The 25,113-nt window shown below is 40.2% G+C and overlaps 1 protein-coding gene and 1 long non-coding RNA gene across 2 annotated transcripts; both read right to left on the bottom strand.

Annotated features, from left to right (window-relative positions):
* Nucleotides 1–23: 23 nt before the first annotated feature.
* On the bottom strand, nucleotides 24–21,494 carry LOC129357258 (ran-binding protein 9-like). Its single transcript, XM_055026626.1, is given in 15 exon segments — nucleotides 24–3,485; nucleotides 3,794–3,905; nucleotides 4,264–4,310; nucleotides 4,313–4,414; nucleotides 4,699–4,820; nucleotides 4,977–5,130; nucleotides 5,396–5,550; nucleotides 5,695–5,803; nucleotides 6,349–6,461; nucleotides 8,258–8,442; nucleotides 11,235–11,257; nucleotides 13,002–13,169; nucleotides 16,000–16,052; nucleotides 18,361–18,472; nucleotides 20,862–21,494. Coding segments are annotated over 15 exon segments (1,803 nt in total). The 5' UTR covers nucleotides 21,079–21,494; the 3' UTR covers nucleotides 24–3,354.
* Nucleotides 21,495–23,575: 2,081 nt separating this feature from the next.
* LOC129357263 (uncharacterized) lies at nucleotides 23,576–24,903 on the bottom strand. The gene is made up of 2 exons (XR_008605497.1): nucleotides 24,771–24,903; nucleotides 23,576–23,900 (listed from the first exon to the last, which is right to left on the bottom strand). It is a non-coding gene; the product is annotated as an uncharacterized LOC129357263 (long non-coding RNA).
* Nucleotides 24,904–25,113: the final 210 nt, after the last annotated feature.

Below are 25,113 nucleotides of genomic sequence, written 5' to 3' on the forward strand. Positions count from 1 at the left end.
ATATAAATCTTTTCACCCTCACACAAATTGCACATTTTTAATCATCTCCAATGGACACACAGTCAGCAGTGGACAACTTACTGGTTGACATCTTCCTGGCTAAAAGGAGGAGAACCGAAAGAAAGGAGACATCTAGCTGGATCTTACCACCACTTACTATGGCATGCATAGGTTCAGACCTTACTCAGAAAGAGACAACAGACACTTTGTCTAAAGAGTTTTTTTTTTCTGACTGCTTGTGAGCTGCAAAAAATAAGGATAAAAAAGGAAAACAAGATGATAGAGAACAGATTAGTTCCACCTGGATGAGTTCTGGGAACCAGACGAATTAAAACGCAGCGGCGTCGTCTCCTTCCAGAGCTGATTGGTTTAAAGTCGCTGAACGCTCGAGCGACCAGTTGGGTTCAGAAATGCTTTGTTTTTTCCTGCTCCTGTTGTTTTCAGAACATGATACTGCCACCGCCGTGCTTTCCAGTTGGCTAAATGTCATTACTGCAGTCAGAAACTGGTTTGACTCAAAGACGAGATGGTTTCATTTTCTGGAGCTGCTGCTTCTATATAAAAGGCTCATCTAGATCTACGCTGAGTTGGACTGGGAGCTGATGAATTCAGATGTTCATGATCAGATTCTTCAATCTGCGATTTTAAAACCTCAAAGATAAAATATCATCCTTCATGAATTTCCTTTGGATTTGCTTCAACTTTCAGACCTGAGATCTGTACTTTGGAGCAGGATTAAGAGGAACTTTATTATTTTCATTGTTTTGTTTTTTCTATGCTTTTGTCAAATATTCAGAATAAACATGAAGTGATATATTTAATGTTGGTTTTTGTTGAGATGCACCTTCAGTAACTAAAAACTAAATTCATTCATTCATGTCTCTCAGACTTAATTTTTCAAAGCTTTATGTATTTAATCATCATATATCCGTTAATTTCTCGATTGTTAAAGATTTAATCAATTATGGAGCAAAACAATGATCAAAAAAGCTCAAATATCACTTTTGACTTAATTACCTTTCATTCTGTTCTGGTTGCTTGTGGTTCTGATCCATTTGGCTCAGCGTTAATCTTTGGTCAAACCATAAAATTGATTAAATGAAGTATTTTTCCCCATAAATGGATCCAGACTTTATTCTCTTCTTCCAAACATCTCCAGGATCTAAAACCCTGAAGAAACCCAAAGTTTGCATCATTTCTCCTTCTACATTTCACTCTTCAGTCTCGAACTTTAATTGTTTTCAACGTTTTTGAATTGGTTTAACTTCATCTTTGTTACATATTTAGTCAAAGTTGTTATGGATGAATTTAAACAGCATCAAGCCATGGAAATGATTCATTTTATTAAAAACCAAACGCAACATGATGCGGTTCTCACACCTTCTCCAATCTATGAATGAAAGAAGAAAAGCTCAGATTTTAGAAACTGAACAGTAACTACTGTTGGCCCTGCAGAGGATAGTGACGGGTCCAGAACCATCAGGATCGCTACAAGATGAAAAATGCATTTAAAACAAAAAAGTTTCTCATTTGAACAACATATTAAAATCGACATGAACTGTTTTGAGTCTGAAAACTAAAAGAGCAAAACTTCAGCATTTTTTGTCCAAAGTTTAAATTTAAACATGATTTTTATCAGGATGAACAAAAACTCTGGTTTGTGGTTTATTAAATAATGCGCCACATTATTACAAAGAGCTAATCGGCACAAAATGTGACGCTTCCTATGATTTTAGTCCATTCTGCATTAATTACATAATACAGTTTTAGTGACATTTTATTAGATTTTGAAGCCAAATTTGGTCACATTGTGGCCATTTATGCTGAATTTAATCAACCTAGTTTATATTTTAGGCAGTTGGAAAATACTTAACTTAGTTTGGGAGCAAAATCTGTAATTTTGATATTTGGAATAGATTACTTTGGTCAATTTCAGATCCTCTTAATAATGTCAGATTAACAACAACTAGCTGCAAATCCAGTGGGATTTTTTTTTTACAATTCTTTTAACCACGTTTTGAACTTTTAAAATCAGATTAAATTAACTTTGGTTTAAGTTTCCAAGAGATGTTCAGTTATTGATTTCTCTAGTTTTGCATATTTTTTAAATAATCAAGGTGGAAGAATGTGGAGCTTAAAGTCGGTTAAACAGTAATCCTGCCTGGGAGTACAGGCCTCAGGTCTGCCGGTTCTGATCCGAACCGGGTTTATGTGTCGGATATGAGGCACACATCAGCTGATTGGTTGGAGGAGAAACTAAACGTCACTCTGGCTCCTGAGTTCTTCGGGTCAAAAAGCAGAAAATAAAGCAGGAAAACAAACGTTGAGTTTGAGCAGCTTCACAGCCGAGAGCTCTGGGCCTGATGTAGTCGTCCCTTTACTGCCTGCTCAGAAACCCAAACAGAAAAAACTGGACACAACCAGCCTGCTTCAGGGGTCTGCTGGTGTCAGGAAACGTATTAAAGGTTTCTCTCTCTTTTTTTATTATTTTAGTAACTAAATATGTCGCTCTATTGATATATTTCCACTTTGTAATATAGAAAACGTTTACATGTACACACGCTGGTCACTGGGGAGTCGGTGGAATCGGGACCTTTATTATAATAAGTCGGTGGAACTCGCTCTGGCTGGCGCTCAACAAATATACTGTGGATGCAAGTAACAATAATTATAATGATAATTAGAATAATAATAATAATCATCATTATGGTCTGCACCATGCCTTGTAAACCTGGGAAAACAAACAAACTAAAACCAAACAAGAGGCGGCAGGAGAACCTCCTCCACAGCGCCCCCTATCCACAAATTGCTCAAAAAAAAAAAAAAAAAAAAACTAAACAGAAGATTAAAAACGGGAAAGTCGAGACTTGCAGATTCTGTCTGGTTTCCTCGAGGTCCCGAGTCCAAAGCACCGGGCCTGCGCCGCGTCCCGGGGTGAGTGGAGGGCGGGGGTGCAGAGAGGGTGGAGGGCTGCGATTGGCTGCGGCGGAGCGCTTTCCTCAGCGCTCAATGGGAACTTTTTTTTTTTTTTTAAGTTTGATCCAGGTTTTTTTGTGTTTCGGCTTTGAGTCACGAGTTCGCCTCTCAGAGTACTTCTTTATTTTGAAAGCCAAACCCCCACTTCCTCTCCCTGTCAAGAGGATGCAAACATGGCCGCCTCTGAGGACCAGGGTGAAGGTTATTATTTACGACGATGGAGGTGGTCGGTTCATTTTAATGTGGCGATCTCTGAAGGTCCATCCAGAAACGACCTCTGACCTCGCCGGGTTCTCCAGCAGAGAGGGGAGGAAGCTTTCTGTGTGAGCCTTCAGAATGTGTGTGTGTGTGCGTGTGTGTGTGTGTGTGTACATGTGGCTAGTGCAGGTAATCGTCCACTGCGGCGAAGGCGCAGGAGCCGATGCCAGTTCGTGCCATGATGGCGAGGCACTGGGCGGCCTGGCCCACGGCCTGAGCCAGGGGGGGCTGCTTCGGGAGGTTGTGAGTCTCTGCAGACAAAAACACAGAAGAAGAAAAAAACAATGAATTATAATAACATAACTCCAGATTTATTTGTCGTCTGTTGTTTGTGTCATGCAGAGTTTTATGCTTTGCTGAAGTTTTTACAGTCCAGAAATCTGATCTTTATGGAAAAGAAAAAAATAATTAATAAAACTTAAATTGTTAAAGGAAAATCTGAATGTGCCAGATTTTCTGATCAATCATCCAAATAATCAATTAGTGAAGTAATTAATATCTGAAGCTCTATAAGAGCAGAGAGGACCCCCCGGTTCCGGCCCGGTCAGAGCGGACCTACCTAATATTGCACTGTTGAGAGTGGAGCAGACCGGCTCTCTCTGAACGGCGTCCAGCTGGTAGCCCACCGGGCTGCTCCAGGGGTCGGAGTACGCCAGCAGGCTGAACGCATCCTGCAGCAGAACACAGCAAGAAGAGACCGGATCAGAACACAGAGGATCCAACATCAGAACACGGCCAGGTTCTGCAGGATCATCATCTGCAGGTGGATCAGTCTTCCTGGTTGCTGCTCATGTTCTGGATGTTTTCTAGTCATCTGTTGAATCTCAAGATGGATTTAAAAACTCCTGATTTCATAAAAAAAAAAAAAATAATATTCTGGTTTTATTTTAAAGAACACAAAATATTTGCTGCATTACGTCTTTTTTTTCAATGTAAAAAACACTTTTCTGCAGGAAATGTAAACATGTTGACATGTAGTTGAGGATAATCAGAGGAACTGCAGTAAATAACCGGGTCCGGTTTCCGAACCTTCAGCATCTTCTTGTTGGCGGAGTTCTTGCCGCATTCCCGGCGGAGTGTTCACTCATGCTCTGCAGCTCCCTGCCGAAGTGGATCATCCTCTCGATGGCCGCCTGGCTCCCGCCACACAGCTGCCTCTTGGACTGGGCCGACTCCACCTCTGCAGAACCGCAGCCGGTCCGCCATGCAAGACATGCAGATTTCACACGTCACCTCAGTGATTTGGAGCTTTTACAGTCCAGGTTTGGAGAAGCTTTACAGCTGTGAGCAAACGGTTTCTGTTGTTTCATCGCGTGTGGAGTATCTTACAAGCGGCTCGTCGTTACAGTTGATGCAGGAAAAGAGCTGCTAACATGGAAAGCTTCATTAATCAGGACTGAAACTCTAGACAGAAACCAGGCAGCAGCTCGGATGGCGAATGTTGCGTTTAAGCATCGAACCCACCCATGTCTGCGTCGCAGTCGTCGGGCTCCGTGGCGTGTTTGGAGGTGCCGTTCAGAAAGCCGTTGGAGGAGGACTCGGTCATGCCGTTGGTGAAGTGGTCGACCTCCATGTCCACATCATTACTGAGGGGAAACAGGAAGTGGAGTGAGAACAAGAAAAAAACCTGAGATCTCATCTGAGATCATTTAAAGTGGAAATAATCCCGCTGTGAAACAAAGCATCACTCCGCCACCAGACGGAGTGACGCTGTAGGGCTGAAGAGGGGTCAGAGGTCGTACCTGGTGATGGGCTGCTGGCTGCGGCTGCCGTTCAGGCTGACGTCAGAGCCCTGCAGGGCGGCGCCAGAGCTGGGGGGGCAGGGCTTGTGATTGAGGGGGGAGGAGCTGTGGCTCTTATTGGACGTCACGCCGTTACAGCAGTTGCTGTCAAACCCTAAGGAGGAAAAAAGAAAAAGCTTGAAAATATTAATCATATTTCTGTAACTGTAGACTTATTTTTATTTCCCTCAGTAGGTTCTCCATGTGGCTAAAAGTCACGGCATTCGCTCCACTAATATTCTCAACAAGGAGAGAATAATAATCAAAGTATTTTTTGATGTAATTAATGTTTTTATGGCTGTGTTATGTTAAATGTGTCATCCGTTGTATGCAAAGCCCAGCGGATGGGGATCCTAAACCATAACCAGCAGGGGGCGTACCTGTGAGGTAGGGCTGGGAGCTGCTGGCTTTGTGGCTGGGGCTGCTGAAGGGCCGGGGAGAGCCGGGGTAACTGTCCTGAGACTTGGGGCTGCGTCCCCCGAGACACCGGACCTCGCTGTCCGTCCCGTTCACCATCTCTATGAACTGTCTCACCCTGAAGACACAGAGGGGCGATCAAGGAGACGACATTTAAACTACTGATGCTGCTGACAAAAATACAAAATCAGGAGAAGTTCTGGTCTGAGCATAGAATCAGGATCTGCATCCATTTGGCAGGAAAAGCTCCTCTGAGTCGTACTTGAGCATGAAGAGGAGGTCTGGGTTCCTCTCCAGGAGGTTGGGGTACAGCTGCTGGGTGGTCTCGATGGCTTCGCCCATCCTACCCGACAACACCAACTTCTGGATCTCTGCAACCAACAAACACTTCAGTCAGTGCTGGAGGAGACATTTCCTTTGTTTCCGTTAGAAACCTGCTCATGTTTTACACATTTCAAAACTGATTTAAATCACAGTTCGTTCAAAATTTAAGAGCTTTTTAAGAAAGTTATAAAAATATTATTAAAAATTGTTCTTGCAAAGTTTTCTGGCATTTATCCAGTGGAAAATATTCTGGTAATTTTAACCGACCTAAAGGAAGTTTAGCGTCACACAAGAGAAAAAAACGATGTACATTTAGGCTTTTTAATCACACGTTGCATTTTATGACAAAACTGCGTCGTTTGAATATTAAACATGTTCAAAAACCTTAAAAACACAGAATTGAAATTCAAGCATTTTCAAGGACTCCAGGCAGCCACTTGAGACGTGTTAAATGTTTGAGCCGTCAGCAGGATTCAGTGGAAGCACCAGGAGAACCGGTTACCTGGACCAGTGTGACAACATTTCTCTGTGTTGTGAAGCGAACATTTCCTGAGCTGCACTCAGAGTTCAGCTAAAACCAGGAGACACTCACTCTGTCTGTTTTTGATGGAGGCGAGTTCCTCGTGCACGGCCTGGTCGGTGGACTTGGCGAAGGCTTCGGCGGTGGCGCAGTAGCTGTGGTGCACCAGGTACGAAGCCACCATTCTGCAGAGAAACCAGACAGCGGTTAGAGACCGGTCCGACCCGATGAAACTCCTTTAGATCTACTGGAATGTCTTCCACTTCCAGTGCTAAATGCTTGCTAGAAATTAAAGTTTACCGATCTTTAGAGGCTGTAGTTGAATTATTTTGCCACCACCAGGAAATGAAGCCACTTTCATGTCACTCATGGATTTATTTTACCATTTCAGAACCTTAAGACTTATGTAGAGATTTTCTGATTAAAAAAATGAAACTGAAAGCAGAAACTAGATTGAATCTTTTCCATTAGTCAACAGGAAACCTTGAAGCACATTACAGCTGAAAAACAGACTCATTAAAAACAGGAAGTCAGTTTGTAGGCGAAGGAAAGTCTGCATTTGTTCTCACTTCCACGTTGCTTTCTGACTCCGACTAAAAACTGACCAGCTGATTTCTTACATTTTTCACAGTCTTCTCTTAAAAACAAAAAGTTTCCCTCTTTGTGTTGCTAAAACATGCAGTCTGTTTGCATCCAGCCTGCAAAGCTGTTGAAAACCAAAGCCTGCCTCCCTTCAGCTGAAATCTGCACCAAATGGAGATTTTAATCCGTTCAGGACCAGTCGACACTGCAGCAGCAGACTAATCCCATCAGTCCAGCAGGTCTGACGACATCAGACTGAATTCATGTATCTGAACAGCAGCAGGCTGGTAATTCTCAACTCCAGCTACAACATAATAACCAGGAAAAAGTTATAAAACTCTTTAACAACCAGGAAAACTGAACAAAGAACCTCTAAAACACCCAGAACAGAACAATTTGTCTTTGTTTCCTCCTCTGATTGTTTAGTGGTTTAATCTTCTGCTTCAGGATGAATCACAACTATTCATAATCTTTAAAAAAAAAAAAAATCATCAACACTCCCCCATGTAGTCGAGCCAGAGAACAGAGAAATGTAGTGGCATGTTGCTAAATCTACCCAGAAACACTTAAAGCTTCTGCTGTTCCTGCAGGAATCAGTAAAAGTTTATGATGTTTGAAACGACAGGTTAGACGGAGAAATGAAATGTTCAGTCAGTCAGTGAGTTTAAAGGCTGACGCTTCATTAAATTAGCATGTAACTGCATCATTAGTGGAAAACATAAGAAAATCTTACACATAAAACATAATGCGTCTTTTATCTGAATCAGCAGCAGATGATGTTTTTGTTGGTCAAAAGCAGGAAAAAGTGTGAAGAGAAACAAAAGTGATAAATACCCGTCACAGCTGGCAGCCATTTTGTGTGTCAACAAGCAGCACGGGTTCAAAGGTGAGTAAACCTTCAACTGCTTCTTCATGTCGCTTCAAAAATGTTTTATTTCAAATTTGTTCCATTCAAGTATTCATCCCATTATTTCACAGATTGTTTCATGGGAAGAACATCTTGTTATAAGTGAGATGATCTGCCAGTGAAACTAATACTTATTCATCAGTGTTAATGAATTATTGACTTAAAAAGCTCCTGCATCTTGCTGAACAGTTTTTTCTCATTTCAATACTAAGATATTTGCACTAGACATTAGACTAAAAGTTTTTGGTAAGACTTTGTGTTTTTGCAGTGTGATGTCTCCACTGTAAAACAGAAATGATGAAGGCGTCCCACGTTAGGAAAATAAAGCACAAAACAGACGTAACCGTCAAATATCAGCAACTAAAAACAGCCGTTATGATCAATGATTTGAATTCTGACTGTCCCAGTAGTTTTACATGAAAATGTCAGAAAAGGATTTTAAAGCAGTGAAAAGGTCTAAACGAGAAGAGTTTGGCGTTTTAACCCCCTTACTTCTGGATCATGGACTGCCACTCGCCCTCCCGCTCTCCGATGGGGCATCTGTCGATCTGGGCCTGGATCTTCGTCCTCCACTCTCGCATGTAGTCCTCGATGTCAAAAACGAACGGGTGCTGGCCGAAGTTTGCGTCCACCACCTCGCCTGGCGTCTGAAGGCCGACGGTCGGGTACAGGTTTGGCTGCAGAGGACGCACACACCGCCATGACGGGTTAAATGTAGTTAGAAGTTGAGGAAACTGTTAGGAATTTAATCTGGACAATAAATCCAGTAATGAGAGGAAAAAACAGGAAGGAGGAAAACAGAGGAAACAACGTTTTCACTACAATTAACCCTAAAATACATATATTTTCAGTAAAAAATTCAAAAAATAAAACTGGGAGAGATGAGAAGAAAATAGTCAGAAGTGGTAATTGTTTTTTAAAAATGGAATGAAAAATGTTTGGTGTAGATTTTGTCAGGAAACTGATATTTTAAGGAACTTCAGATGTATGTGAACTTTATGATGATGCTCATTCAGGGAACCCAAATTAACCTTTTAAAAGCAAAATTAAACAAGTTTTCACACTATAACTAATTGTTTTCTCTACTTTATGGTTTATAAAAGGTCCTTTAGACATGCATGTTATTTTCTACACTACTTTTATTTTGCTAATTAAAATTTTAAAAAAGAAATTGCAATAAAAAATAAAATAAAATCTGGATCTTTAGTTTTAAACCCAGAAAATAAAAACTAAGTTTTGCTTCAACATTTTTTTTTTTATGGTCACATTTTGAAGCATTGGATTAAAAAAAATAAATCCAATATGGCTGCAATGCAGAAAATACAAAAAGTTGCATATTTGCATGTTAGTTTGCTTTTCATCATATGAGCTTCACTTGTTTACATTTGTTTTAAAAATGTGACAACACACATTAATGAACACAAATACATGATTATAGCCAGACGGCTCATTTTCATCTCATTGGCATGTTGAGGTTATAAAGATAGGAATAAAAAACACAAAACTACGGAATAAGAAATGCATAAAAACACCTTAAAATCTCAGTATATATCTAATTAGAAGTGAGACAAACATATTGACATAGTTTTGTTTTGCTAACAGCTCAGACAATAACAAATCTGACTGGTTTTCTAACCAGAACAAGATGGACTCCTGAAATAAAATCGAATGCAGCATAAATGCAGTGAATAAAAGCTGGTCGTGTCTCCGTCACACTCGTCTTTGTCACGGATCAGTTGCCAGAAAGGTCAGCCGTGCCGAGGTGACGCACTTCACTGCACAACTCTGGAGGAACATGAATGTCAGGCTCAGAGCCAAGTCCGTTGTGCAGCTCAATAGATGACTGTTGGGGCCAAGGCCACTTCTTCTCTCAGAAAACAGACTCTGTGTTTTCATTTTAACCCCAGAAAAAACCCCTCCTCACTCTCAGCTCAGTTAATGAACCCATGAATGTCAAAGGAACCTCGGCCTGCTCGGTGTGGGAGTTCCTCACCATAACAAAGCAGGAGGAGGAGTAAAAAAGGGCAATAAAATCTCTAAACTTTCAGACAAACGGACTCATTCCCACTGGATCATGCAGTGACTCTCTGGGTCTTTCATACTCGTTTATGAAATTCATGACTATTTTTCTGGGAAAAGTTACTTATGACGTGGAGCCGCTACATACCAACAATAATATCTTTATAATCTGCAGTAATGAAATCCCCGTTGTTGCCTCTGTTAGGTTGGAGCTGCTTTGATTTGATCACGATCATAAATCTGTCATTACCAGCAACTCAACTTAAACAAGAACAGAAGCTTAAGGGTTCAGAATATATCACAATTATACAGAATAAGATTCAAACATTCATCACCATGATTTGAAGAATAAAATGATTTATTTTACGTAACAAAATGCAAGATGGGGAGCAGAAAACAGCAAAAACCTCCCTGTTTTCATGCCGTGCATCAAGTTTTCTGCATAAAGCAGTAGTACAAAGAGACATTATTCCATCATCAAGTTAATGTCCACTTGACTTAGAAATTAATGTTAAAGAGGCTCCAAATCTTGACTGACTGGTGAGAAACAACTGGGCTTTTGCAGTTCATGACAGATTCTGTTAACTTGGACTTTTAAGAAATAAAATAAACTTTTTGGAAATCTTTGTTTTTAAAGTAAAGGCAGAGAAAAAACAGATAATTAACAAAGCAGGTCGTTTTATACCAAACAATCAGTAATATGTGAAGGATTTATTCTTGAATAAATAACAGAAAATTAACATTTTTCAATGAGCAGGAACATCAGATCCTGCTCATTAGGAACTGTTGAGTTCAACTCTAAACCAAATTATTTCACACCAATTCTCCGTCTTTAACATAGTTTATGATTTCTGAAAGCTCCTTTTGATTTGAAAAGATAAAATCTCAGTTATCTCAAAAATACCATTACATTTCAGTATTATGATCAAATCTCTCAGATCACTGGAGGTGGGACAATTCAGAAAACTGTGATGCATCTATAAAGCCATTATTAATGTCTCACCTACTTTTAAGCAAAATATTTTACATTATTCACAATTTTTTACACAACTTGTGCCCTTGAGTCATTTAAATAATGAGCCCTTTTACTATTAACTAAGGAAAAAGTTAGTTTCACGTAAAAATGATCCCTGGGAAGAAGAAACTAGTAAATAATGAAGAGCAAAGAGCTTTTAGTTCATCAAAAAACTGAAAATATTAATAAATAAAACAAAAAGGATTCATAAAAAATTCAGCACTTCCAGCTTGTGGATCTCAGCACATTGTGACCCAACAGCTGACCAGAACCAGAGGTCAATAACCAGAACGCAAAACATCCTCTGAACCAAAACTCCCTCAAGTCGTCATAAAAACCACAGAATAAAGCAAATTATAGAACATCTGTTTTAGACTTGAAACAGACAAATAAACCATTAGCAAAGAAGAAAAAGCAACAGAGGCTGGTACTTACTGGCAAGTCTGTGAAGGCGATACCTGCAGAGAGAAAACAGAAAGTGTAAACAAAAGTTTCCTCTGCATGTCGGAAAGCAGCAGAAGGCCTCAGTCTGACTACATGGGATCATCATCCTTCAGCTGCAGCTTAATTTAATCAAAGCTGTGCAAACCAGGTCGACTGTCTCAGTTATGAGAATAATCTGGTTTGCAGCTGAACACAGATTTCTGCAGAAGAGAAATTTATCTGGAAATCTGGAGTCTGTTCAGGAGAAACCAGAGTCATCTTCTCTGCAGAAACACCCTGGTGCAGTTCCCAGTTTAACATTTAACCAACTGGGTTTAAACCAGTTTGTGACTGGTTTGTGTCACTGCTGCAAATATGAGCTGAAGGATGAGAAGAAAATGTGACTATCTGATGTAAACATGACCAATTCTTTAAATGTTTTAAAGAATTGGAGCTCCAGTCATTTTATTTGTCTTCACAGTAACTTTGCTTCAGGGAGTTTTAGGTTTTTTTTTGGAAATTAGTTTCAGAGAGAAAACGAGCGCCGACCGATTTGATCTGAGGCTAAAAGCTTCAAGACGACGACAAGCATTACCATTTGTCCCTTTCTGAGCTGAACGGAGCTGCAGGCAGCAGCGCATGTGACCAGGACAATCAGCACATCATGGAGGTATGCAGCGCTATCTGGGTTTGCAGTAAAGAGACCCAGGAGTCAGTGCAGCTCAGCTGTTTGTTCCTTACAGTGGACCCAAATCAACTTCATCTGCACCAACAATTATTGTTTTGTGTAAATATACAGACAGTTTTGCTTAATGCCGAACAATAAATCCTGATGTTCAGGATTTAAACATGTGATTTTCTCCTCAGCCGGTGCAGATTCAGCCTTTTCACCAGATTCCCACCAGCACAGAACACAGAGAAAGACGCAGCTGTTGGGTTTCAGGAAGTAAATGCATCCAGTGAAACAACAGGAATGTAGTTATGGGTCCTACAGTGGGCCAGAGCGGGGACCAGAGAGGGGACCAGAGCGGACCAGAGAGCAGGGACCAGAGAGAGGGGACCAGAGAGAGGGGACCAGAGAGAGGGGACCAGAGAGAGGGACCAGAGAGAGGGGACCAGAGAGGGACCAGAGAGAGGGGACCAGAGAGGGGACCAGAGAGAGGGAGCAGAGAGAGGGGAGCAGAGAGAGGGGACCAGAGAGAGGGACCAGAGAGGGGACCAGAGCGGGGACCAGAGTGGAGACCAGAGCAGGGACCAGAGAGCAGGGACTAGAGAGTGGGGACCAGAGAGAGGGGACCAGAGAGGGGACCAGAGAGGGACCAGAGAGGGGACCAGAGAGGGGACCAGAGAGGGGACCAGAGAGCAGGGACCAGAGAGAGGGACCAGAGAGAGGGGACCAGAGAGAGGGGACCAGAGCAGGGACCAGAGAGAGGGGACCAGAGAGAGGGGACCAGAGAGCGGGGACCAGAGAGAGGGGACCAGAGAGAGGGGACCAGAGAGGGGACCAGAGAGGGGGACCAGAGAGGGGACCAGAGAGAGGGAGCAGAGAGAGGGGACCAGAGAGAGGGGACCAGAGAGGGGACCAGAGCGGGGACCAGAGCGGAGACCAGAGCAGACCAGAGAGGGACCAGAGAGAGGGGACCAGAGAGAGGGACCAGAGAGAGGGGACCAGAGAGAGGGGACCAGAGAGGGGACCAGAGAGGGGACCAGAGAGGGGACCAGAGAGGGGAGAGCGGAGACCAGAGCAGGGACCAGAGCAGGGACCAGAGCTGGACTCACCTAGGCTGTGGCCATTCTTTGTGTAGAAGCAGGTGTTGTTAATGAGGTTGACGCAGCAGCCAATCACGTCGCCCGTTGTAAACGTGGGGCCGTACGGTTGCCCGGTGCCGGATGAGCAGAAGGAGTGGCCATCATCGCCGTGGTAACCATAAGAGTGCTTGTCCCAACCTGAAGGAAGAAATCAAAACAAAGGTGAACGTTGGGAAGGCAAGACGCAGTGATGATGCAGTCAGACAACACATTTCATCAACAGGAGAAAATCGAAAATTGATAAACAGGAAGTATTTAAAAATGTCTATAACTCTTGATGGCATCAGAATAAGGATCAAAGACTGCGTGAAAGAAAACTGCTGAGGTTGCACCTGAATCAATCTGCATAATTATCAATGAACAGCAGCCAGAAACTCTGCAGGGAGTCCAAATATGTTGACGAGGCAAGAAAAACGCCACAATTCATGCTTCAGCACGCTCCGCTGTCTTTAGTTATCAGAGGTTGTAGATGGTAACGGGACAAAAGGACAGCATCAGAAACATGGAGGGATTTAAAGGCTGCATTCCCACTTCTGATAGTCTGGAAGATTCAGCTCAACAGGATCAAAGTTACATTTGTTATATTTTCAGCTGCTGTGTTTCTCTTTCTCAATGCACTGAGTCAAACCAAACAAACCCTTTGGGAAACCCGTTCCCCTCCTCGCCTGTGGGGCGCTGCACCAAGAGTCACTGAAGGAAACAACAAAAACCTCTGAAGAAGTGCAACTTCCTTCTTTATTAAATGTAAGCAAACATGAAGTGGTGTCAGATTTTAGCAATTGGACGATGAGTCTTTGGTAAAAAACCATGAGCCATTTCTACCGCTAGCAAAAACGGCATGTTTGTTTTAGTTGTATTTACCCAGAATGCACTGCGCTGTAGTCTGCTTCCAGCTTTTAGAGGAGTCTCCGGTTCGCTCAGCGTTCATATTCGAATTGCACCAGAGTTTACTTAAGCCGAACACAAACTGAGGTTTGCAGGCAGACGAGAATCTAATTAGCATTCACACCTCAGCAAACGAACCGGACTTTCTAGGCAAACGGACTGGGGTTGACTAAACTGGGTTTGGTGGGAATGATGAACAGAGTCTTGTTGAAGGACTCTTCTGGGTGATTCTACTGAAATAAAGAAAATAAATAAACTTTTGCTGTTTTTACCTGGTATGTTCTTAATGATGAAACATACCATCCTATTCTCATTCAGGTTTTCCTATGAAAATTGGGGTTTTCTAAACACTCTGACCTTATTTTACCCAGCAGCTGGCGTGTCAGTTGCATTTACCCAGAATGAAAGTAGCTTTCGTTGAGCTACAGCCTGAGAAGTTGACCACATATGGTGGTTATTTGTGTCGTTCCTTTAACAGGTGTGTCCAGTGTTTCCCGTTGGTTTTTAATGAGTGACGAACACGTCCCAGTTTCCCTGAACTGGAGCTAAACTTGAACAAAGTCCATTGTCCTCTGGAGAGGATGCCACTTTCAGCCCCGCTGGCCTCTGGCCGCTGAGGCTGGACGTTCCTGCGCCGCTGCAGAATGTAATCCAGCCCAGCCTGCATGCGGCTCTGCTGCAGCCGTTCTTCAGTTACCACTCCTTCATTAGCCTCCATCCATCTCTGGCCCCCCTGTTATCTCTGGGTGGGTCCAGTTTTAAACTAATGAAAGGCTGTCTGAGCTCCTGCTCGCTCTGATAACCTTGCTGGATGACGTATGAAGTGGTGCTGTGTCTTATGGACCCGCTCACAGGCAGAGATCCCTCTTACAGAAATAAGAAGTGGGTGTCTGTCTTAGAACTGGATCAGAGCCAGGTTACAGCACCCAAAAATAATACCCATGATTGTTCATTTAAATCCATGAAATTAGCTCCCTGAAAACACATAGAGATAATTTTCAAGTTCATTAAGAAGTGATTCTTACCACTAAACTTCACAGTAAATGCATTTAATCATATTAATGGTGCGCTCATGGGTGGAGAAAATAAAGAACAATAAATTGGTCCAGATTCCCTTTATCTTTACAAATCGGAGAACGGCCGATATTTAGATGTGAAGTTGGTCTCATCAACCATCGCAAATATCTAAAATTCACCCACTGTCCTTTTTTAAGAGGTTTTTACTGACCGACCAGCCCAACAGGTCATGTCTGCATGTTTGTAGTTAACAATAGTCACTCCACTTGCACCAACTTATCAACTTTTTTGCTATATTTAGCAACATTTCAGAAGAGAGGGAGAACAAAAAAGATGATAAATCAGAATCGGAAGGTCAGGCATTTAAAAAAAAAAAAATTTTTTTAAATCAGCTGGAAAAGTGGAATTGGTGCCCCACTAGGGAAAATAATTATACAGTTTTTACAATTTTAAACACCAATAATGAGAATTTATATTAAAAAAACGTATCTGGGCTGCACAATATTATAAAATACTGCAATGATAATATCAGATTAGATACCTTTCCTCTCTAATCTTCCTAATCCATGTGACCTTTAGCATTTGAGACTAGCAGGACTTTTGCAGCCATGACACCCTGTCCTACTAGCTGAATGTTGCATTAGCATAAATTATACAATATCAGTATTTGCAAACTACATAAGCCAGCAATCACTGCTCTCCAAACTGTCCATTGCAATATAAATATTGTGATGATGATATATTCATAATTTATGGTGCAGCAACCATGCTGACAGCAACAATAAAGCTCAGGTTCAAAAGCTGACCTCTAATCCACAGCTTTAGTGCGTTTCTGTTTATTTTCTGGGTAGTTTGAGTGAGAACACAGTCGGCTGAACGACTTTCCCTCGTTGGTCTTCCTGCTGTCTGCAGCAGCTCCTATAAACACCATGTTCCAGCCTCGCCAACAGAGAACATGCAGATGTAATCAGATAATTGAAGTTTCCTCTCAAAGAGACGTTTTTCCTGCTCAGCAGAATCCTCACAAGCAGAATAAAACCAACAATTACACACACAGTGAACTTACCAGGGAGTCTGTTCATATTTACACCCTGAGCTGAGAGGCCGATCCCCATGTAGCTGGAAGAAGAAACACAAATAACTCAGTCCTGACATGCAAGACACAATGTTTATAGGACACAGAAGAATAAAAACGCTCCTAAGGCTGCAGCTGCTTGATTATTGCTGCACAGACTTCAATTCATCTCCGTTTACCTGAAGCTCTCAGCAGTGAGCTGTTATCACAAGCAAACCTTCTGGTTCAAGATGGAGGACAAAATGTTTTATAAAGGAACAAAGAGGGAAGATGAAACTCAAGCCAGTTTATTTCAAAGTGTTGGCATCATCAACACAACGATTAAACTAACTTCACTTCAGAAAAGAAACGTAAAAACCAAACAGAAAAATGCTTTTAAGTTTTCCCAAAACATCAAAATCCAAGAACAGAAAATGTATCTATTGTGTTACAAATGTTTTATAATTTCCTTCATTTTAAAACCTAAAACTAAAATGCTGTTTTTTTTTAAAACCATTTGTTGATAGAAATGTAGTCAGTTCTGATTCCTCTCCAAGAACTGTGACATCAGTGGATATGAGGAAAATTTTTTTCTTTCAAACCTTTTAGTCAGAAGTGATCAATAATTTACTGTATTGGTTGCAAAAGTAATGGAAAGAGACCTTTTCTGTGATAATGTTTTATTATTATTAAGAAAAAACAAAAGTAACAATAACAAAACTTGTCCTCAGTATCTTTCAGCTTCTGAAATCTCCTCATTTCCTCTGATTTTGCTGTAAAATGACTTTCATGGCACCAAAATTATCCGGTTCTGTCTTCACTCATCATTATCAAGTTTGAAGTTGTGCAAATCAGTTTTCTAAGCCTTCATGGTAAAAATCTGAACATACTTCACTCAAATTGTTTTTATATCGTTTTTTTGTAACAAAATCTAAATTTTAATTAAAAGTATTTTCTTTTAAAGGGTGTTTTTTTTTATTTAGTAAGGTAAATAAACCAGCATTTCTAACAGGCTGTGCTGTTACAGCCAAACTATGACTGACATGTTGCTTTGAATCAAAAAACAAATGTTTGCAATGAATTATGCCAAAATGAAATGAGATCTTCTTCCACTCAGACGTTTCACACAAAGCCGACATGTTTGAGCATAAACTGAACTATAGCTTCGTTTTTATTTTCTGCGTTGCAGCTTTTCTGCCGCTTGCGCCAACAAGTAACAACAGTTACACATCAAAACAGAAAAATCTTTTGAGTCATGAATCATTTTTCTTAGATACTAATATTAGGCTCATATTCAGAAAGTTGTGACACTTTAGAAAAGTTAATGCAAAACAAAGTTAGGGTTATACAAATATCTTTGTGTCTAGTCACAAACATAACTCAGAACCAAATTATAAAGACTCAGAGCTTTGCTGTCAAGTCAGATAAATCAGAGTGGAGTAACAACCAATATTTTGCTCTTGGATTTTTTTAAGTCAGTGTGTCTCGATTCTGGTCCTCAGACTCCCTGATCTGCATGTTTCAGGTGTTTCCCTGTTGCTTCACGCATGGATTTAATCTATGGGTGATTAACAGGCTTCTGCAGTACTTGATGCCTTTAGAAGAGGTAATGCAATAATTTGTGAAACAGAGGCACATCTAAAACAAGAACAGCAGGGGGCCTGAGGACTGGAATTGAGAACAATTGCTCTTAGTGTTGTTTTTCATATGATTAAATAATTCCTTGCCATTCTTTTTGTTGTCTCTTACGAGGATTTAAAACTCAATAATTTTGTGATGCTTAGCTGTAGAAACCACAGATTTAGAAACTAGATGTTTTATTTCTGCAAACTCAAAATCTAATCCAAACATTTTGTTGGTTGTTTGCTGAATAATCTTGGAAGAAGCTTGAGATTACTGGCCTGTAATCTAACATAAAATACAACTTTTATTTTTCTAACAACTTATTAAAAACGGTCGACTATCCCAGATGAGAATATTATTAGAGTTTGAAGGTTTTTTCATTAGAAGGGTCTGAAGCTAATCATGAGAACTTGGCAGGAAGAGCTGTTCCTTTTTAAACATGCAAATTAAATCATACTATTCTCACTTCATCTTATCAATAAGATAAAACTCTGCAAGACTAAAATAAACATTCTGTTACTTAATGTCAAATAGATAGAATTTTTTTCGATCTAATAAATTTATTTTCACACAACCTGCAGAGTGATGACGAATAAATTTCTGTAATTTTTGTTTTAGATGAATGATGCAACTGCAGGAAAATTATTTCTTCCAGCTGCAAGTTGATAGAAAATCTTTATGTCAATTAACTTTACAGTCAGTTAAAACTAGAACAAAGCCACACCTCTGCAATATTTAACTGTCTCTTACCCGTCTCTGCCTTTACTGATGATCTTCACCTCAAAGTAGTAAACGCCACAGGCGGCGGGGATGGGGTGGGTGGCTCGCACAGACGCAGCATCCTTAGGGGTCTTCCCATGACCTTAGAAGGAGTAAACAATGTTTTATTATTAAAATAAATGTATATGAGGTCACCTTATAAATAAAGATGAATAGCTTCTCAACTACAGTAAAGCCTGGAGAGGGACTGTATGCAGATTTAAATTGATCACTGAATTGTTATCCTCACTTTTAACGAGGAACTCAGATCACAGATATCTGATCCAGCTTTAATCCTGTCATTCCAGTTCGGACACGGAGCCAAACCAATAATAAACCTTTAAATCAGAGCAGGAAGTAATATAAATGTTTTGCAGAATAACCAAAAACCTATATGAAAATTAAAAACCAGTAAGAAAATTATTTCTTACTGTCGCTGGTTCCTTTATCTCTAATCATTTTCTTCTGTCTTTGCTGAAAATGTGAGATTCCAGGAGAAAGTCAGATTCAATGCTTCATTTACTGGTTATTTAAAATAATAAACTTTCTCTGTAAGACGTGGCTGAGGTTATGAGGTCATGTATGGTCTGATTTGTGAACCCGCTCATGCTGGCAGTCTTTAAAGCTAACATTAGCTCAAGCATCTGGATGAGTGCATCAGCATGGGTCAAATATCAGCCATGTTTACACGGCTGAATATTAGACAGGAGCAGTTTGAAACCCCTGCAATATGTGGACAACAAATATTCCCAACTTACAGAGTCATCGCAATGACGGAAGCAACAAAATATAAGCTAAATTGACAGTTCAGGTGGTTGCTTTGTTTGTTTTGCTTTTTTCTTTTCTTTTTTTTGCAATTAAATCACTTAAACGCAAATTACATTATGAGAGGATTTAATGTTCATATCATAGGAAGCTGCCTTCTATAAGCAGTAAATGTGAGCTCTGCTCCAGGCTCAGATTGCAATAAAATATCTAATCCCACATGCAAATTTTTAGATTAGTTCTCCTCTCCAAAGCTTCTGAGATGGAGTCACATTAAAGAATCATTCCAAATGAATAAATAATTAAAGTATTTGAATCTTTCCAGTAAATATAACATATATGCACTCTTCCAGGAATGAGAGCAAGATTTGTTTTTGCTGTAGTAAAACTGTTTCATTGTATTAAGTTGATAAAATAATAGTTTTTTTAATATTTACTTCAATCTCTACAAGATATGGTGAAAGCAAATGATTTTTATTTACAGTGCATTTATGTAGTCAATTTGATGATTCAACAGTGTTATATTACCAAATACAACACAAAAATGCTGCTATTTAGCATAAACACTAGAAGGATCAATTTCTTCTTAACTGATTTCTTGTTTAGAGAATAAGTACACACGAGAAAACTAATTTTTTCCCCAAGATTCCCAGCTTTTCTGATAATTTTACTGTAAATTGATATTTAACAGTGAAACCTTAAGATTTGACAAAAGGCTTAGTAAATTATTAGATTAAATCATCAACAAAAGCTTTCTAAAGCATATCCTAAACAAATAGGTTTAATTAGAACTAATGACTTGCAAAACTATTTTATATCAAATCAGCAGATACTTGCAGATTTAAATCTGGAAATATGCTTTGCTTCCTGAAGACAAAAATAATACAAGCTTTGTGTTATTGTGTGTAAGGATGTTGAACATTTGCAAGCTTGCTATGCAGGATTGGAGTGAATTTGTTGTGGAAAGGGGGAAAATATTCTGGCTGCAACAAGGAAGAGGATATGTGTGTGTGTGTGTGTGTGTGTGTGTGTGTGTGTATATATATAGAGGCCCGGAATAGCAGAACACACCCAGGAAGCACAGTTGCACCTATTTTTTTAAGCACTAGCCTTTTCTTCTAGGCCTACACCTAAAACCTTCACTATGATAGCTTTGCTAGACAACTAGTCCAACCAGGATGTCAGACAAGACACTTGATATTAAACCCTCAGCAGCAAGGAACTAATCTAACATGTCATCATAGAGGCCTGAACCTAACTTCGACATTTGACACTATTTTCTCACATTTCTAATCAACCTGTAATGCTAATTTACCCTGCTACAGTTTGCTTTTTCTGACCTGTCTGAAACAGATACAGTCTGTAATCACCTCTGTCTTATTCAATCAAAAATGTTTATTCTGGTAGGTTATTTATTAAAGAACGTGATAGGTCGACGCACTGTCAGCACATGAAGCTCATGGAGACATTTAATGGGGTTGGCAGGCTGGTAAATTGGTAACAGCGAAGCTAACGAGCAGGGAGGTGAATTTTGGCAGCGGCTGCACCTCGCCAGCTGGTCGGGTTGCAAGATGTCCTCTCCGCCTTGTTGTTGATCAGGCTATCCAGCCTACTTTGTTTTTAGCCACAAACAGCAGCTGCCTTAGCTAAGCTAGCTGTGAAGTTAAGCTAGCGTGTTAGCATAAGCCAAATAAAGTGACAAACTTGAATGTGTCTTTTTGTCATACCTTTATAGTGAACGCGGAGGTTGTTCTGGGACAGTCCAATGTAGCTAAACTTGTCCTTCGGGCTCCAGGAGCGTGGAAGCGGGGTCTCGTTTTCGTTAACGGCCGGATAGAGCCGTCGAAGTCGCTGGTTTAGCTCTTTTTCCTGCTCGTTCAGAGCCGAGTCTCCGTGGACAACGACCGACATCAGAAACCCACAGCCCGTCGACTGTCCAGACATGGCTATCACACGGCTTTTAGTGAAGTGGCTTGTCAGTAACAAGCCAGAACCGCTGGAGTCGGTCAGTGTCGAGTTTTAAAGGGGGTTAGCAAAGCTAGCTAGCTAGGAGGCTAAGCTAACTGGCTTCGCTGGTTCGTATTGAGGCAGCCAGAGCTGGTTAGCCTAGAAGCTAACCTGGCTAACGTGTTTAGCCGAACTGATCGCTGAAATGGCTCAGGTTGACATTAGCTGACACAAAGCCACAACACAGACACTACGGGGAACAATATCTGCAAGAAAGGATCTGATGAGAGCGGCTGAGACACAGACGAACAGGTCCGGTTGAACAGCAAAGTAACAAAAGCGTTAGTCCAGGCGGATCGACTAAAGTATAATAAGCTCGGCTAGGCTCGATCTTTTGTTTGTTGTCGGAGCGTATTCCGCGAGTCTGATTGGCCGAGAGCAGCTCCACTCACTTCCTATGGGAATGTGAAGTCAGTAACTGTGAATGTGCAAAAACAGATGAACAGACAAATGTGCACTCAAAAACCGAGCTGTACTTTTACAGTCAGAGACAAACCCTGAGATATTGTCACGCTTTGTTGTCTCACAACTGCGCTTGGTCTATATTATATACCTCAATACATCAAATTATTAATAATCAAATAAACTTTTTATATGAAATGAATAAAAAGTCATTTTATTTGATTTATTCTAGGTTTCACCAGTTATCCCTAATCCGCATACATTGTTTTTTCTTCCACTCAACTTTCCATTCAAAGGCTTGGATGTTTGTTTGTTTCTTTATTTTATTTAACCGTTATGTAAACTGGTTTAAACTGCATTTCTCATTTGTCTGTCTGTCCTCATTCTTGTGTTGCATTTATTTGATGTAGTTTAACTCTTGTAAATACAATTATCAGTCTTATTATAAACCTCAGCTGAGTTTCAGTTATGTCAGAAAAGATACTCCATCATGGCTTCTCAAAATAAATATGTGCTGATAATATGTGGTTCTGGTTTCATTCGTCTGCTTCTTTTCTGACTCTTTCCAGCAACCAAACAGCTCAAACATGAACAGAACTTTGCTGCCTGAATGACAGAAAATCCCGCAGGATGTTTAGATGTAAGTTAATGACTTTTAGCTTACATGGACTTAGTTATTATGCACAATAATGACCTGAAGAACACCAGGAGGCCCCATCCGAATGGGTTAAGAACTAAATAAAGGTGCATTGTAGAATCCATTTGAGATATTTTAAACAGGCAGTTCATCCTCAGAAACTCTCCATTGGGTCTGAGTTAAATAATTATACTGTATTTCCACCAGAGTGACAGTAAAGACAAACACTAATATACTTAGGAGACTATTAGCTTTCTGTATAAGGTCAGAATGGTTTGGAAAACATTTTTCAAATATAAGTAAACTCATGATTTAAAAACTGCATTTTTATTTGCTCAGATTATCTATCTCTAGTGATCAGAAACATTTTAAAGACATTATTTGGTCTTTAAAGCTCAGGTATGGTTTCCTAAATGTAAACATCTTTTTTGCCTTACCATTATTTTTGCAATGCTTGATGTTCAAAAGTTGCAGAAATTACTTTGAAAATGAAATGAATTGCTTAAAGACAGTCTAAAGTCAATGTTCATGTGGAAGGGAAAAGTTCATAACCAATTAGACTAAAACTGACATACTGAAAGTGATGCAGGTCCAACATATACATCTGGTATTTGTAATCAAAGTAGCAAACTAAGAATAATATCAGTCCTGCAGGCCGTCTTGTTGTGCCTGTTTGAGCCAAAACATTCTGATCTGAGCAATAAAACTAAAGCACAGACAGAACATTTCCTCCCTGTTTGGTTTAGCAGCCTGTGAATGTTCCTCACAACACAGCAGTATGTGGGAAAATTCATTCCATCACTATAAAGGAATGATGAAGTGATGTCTCACTCCCCGTTGGGAAACATTTGCTTGGATTTAGATCAGGACCTCTGGAAACAGGAGGCCTGGATTGTTTATAATCTGTGAGATCCATGAGCAAAAAGAGAGCAGTTCTGGAAACAGTTGTCGTGTTTGGAGGGATGAAACGTTCCTAAAATGTTCCTATGAATTAAAAAATAAACTTCTTGAAAAATTAATTACCTCCAAGCCTGCTAACCTGAATATTGGCATTTTTTTCAAGAAAAAATTCAAAATAAAATCTGAGAAGTATACTTAAAATATCAGAGTTTTTTGGGGGATATTGACTTGGTTTTCCAATACACCGTCGTACAAAGACCCAGCTAATGCAGGAGCCAACATGTTGGAGAGCAGTGGACTGACCACAGCGCCCCCTGGTGGTTTAAACTTGTGCAAAACGTCAGCGCTGGAGAAAACAAGGTCAGATTTTGGATATCTGATCAATTAAAACTACAGTGAACTTTCATAATTATTTAAACAATTTGTGTTTGTCAATAACTAGGAAGTCCAAGCTAAACTCTAAGCTGGATTGATACCAATAAGATAAATGCTGACTGCCTTCAAAAGGGTTTATTTTTTGCGTCTCATTGGACTCCAGTCAGCTAACTGGAGTACTGGTATTCCAGTACTTGAAGAGGAGAAATATGAAGACAGCCAGGAGCCCAGCATAGAGGATGTGTCTGGATGACTTGAAAAACAAGATGACTTGGTTCAGTGTGCACACAAACACCAAGATGGTCGACATCACAACAAGCAGCGCTTTGATCAGCTTTTCGATGATGAGACGTGCTGTGTGGTCTTCGTGTCTCTCAATATCCAACTCTTGCTGATGCTGCAGCTCCATCTTCAGGAGATGGCTCTGGCATTTGTCCAACGCCACCTACAGGACAGAAAAGATAATTTTGCAATAGACACATTATCAATGTCTAATAAACTGATAAAATACTCAATAATTTCCCAGATCAGGACCGATTAGATCTGGAAACGCTTTTAGCTCAGCTTGGTGAGTGGAATCAACTAACTCACTCGCTCTTTGGTTACCTAGCAACTCACTCACTCTGGTTGCCGAGGAACAACCTTTTGAGTGACTTGCGCAGCAACAGTTTCATGTTGTGCCTCGAAACTGCTTACAAATAAAACACAATGGTGTGGAACAAAAACTGTGGACAAAACAGAAAAGATCACACCACCAGTTTGGCGTATTTCAGATATTAAAAAACAACAACAAAAAATCAATAGCTATTAAAGTCGACTTTAATAGTTTTTCAGTCATATTGAGACCCCATAAAAAATGGTTGTAGAAAAAGCTTCAAACTATATTCCTCTTTTACTGAAGCATCAAAACCTCAAACTGAACATTTTAGAAAAATCAAATGTTTAATTAGAACGGAAACAAAACTGAAGTTTTCTCTGGATCTAATGAGGAACAATCTAGTGTCACCACACAACTTCAGTTATTACAGCTGGAAGCTAAAGGTCAGCCTTCAGTCTGGATGTAGTGATGCACTCAGACCTGAACCTTCAGAGCAACATAAAGGCAGTTACAAAGTCAGACTTCTAACACCGGAAGAACATTTCCAGGATTAAAGCAAGATCGGATTCTTTGAGAATTAATACCAATTAATACCTAAGGGCATTAAAGGTACAGTTTATGAAGAAAGAATTGGAATTTCCAGAGAATCTGGAGTATTAAGGCAGGAAGTGAAACATGGTTCTGAGTGACACATGAAAACCTTTACTGGTTGCTTACAGAAAACTCCTGTGCTCTGCCATTATACCGAAAGTCAATGATATCCTTTGTGCTGCTTATCTCCTCTTTCAAGTTTGATGTTTCCCTCTGATGAAGCTCAGTCAGGTAAGTGAGTTCCCGCTCCAAAACATTCAGCCTGCCAACCAAAACACTGCATCACGGAAACAAGTCAGAACTCTGAATTATGAGGTGAAAGTGAGAATTATGAAAACAATATAATATATTGTTATACAATAAACAATTCAGAGGTTAAAATAAAAAAATCAGAAAAAAAAGTTAGAAATCTGAGATTAAAATCTGAATTCTTAGAAAAAAGTCAACATTCTAAAAAAGGTCAGAACTT

Source organism: Poeciliopsis prolifica, unplaced genomic scaffold (genome assembly GCF_027474105.1).
Source record: "Poeciliopsis prolifica strain line A6 unplaced genomic scaffold, Auburn_PproV2 SCAFFOLD234, whole genome shotgun sequence".
Classification (NCBI taxonomy): Eukaryota; Metazoa; Chordata; class Actinopteri; order Cyprinodontiformes; family Poeciliidae; genus Poeciliopsis; species Poeciliopsis prolifica.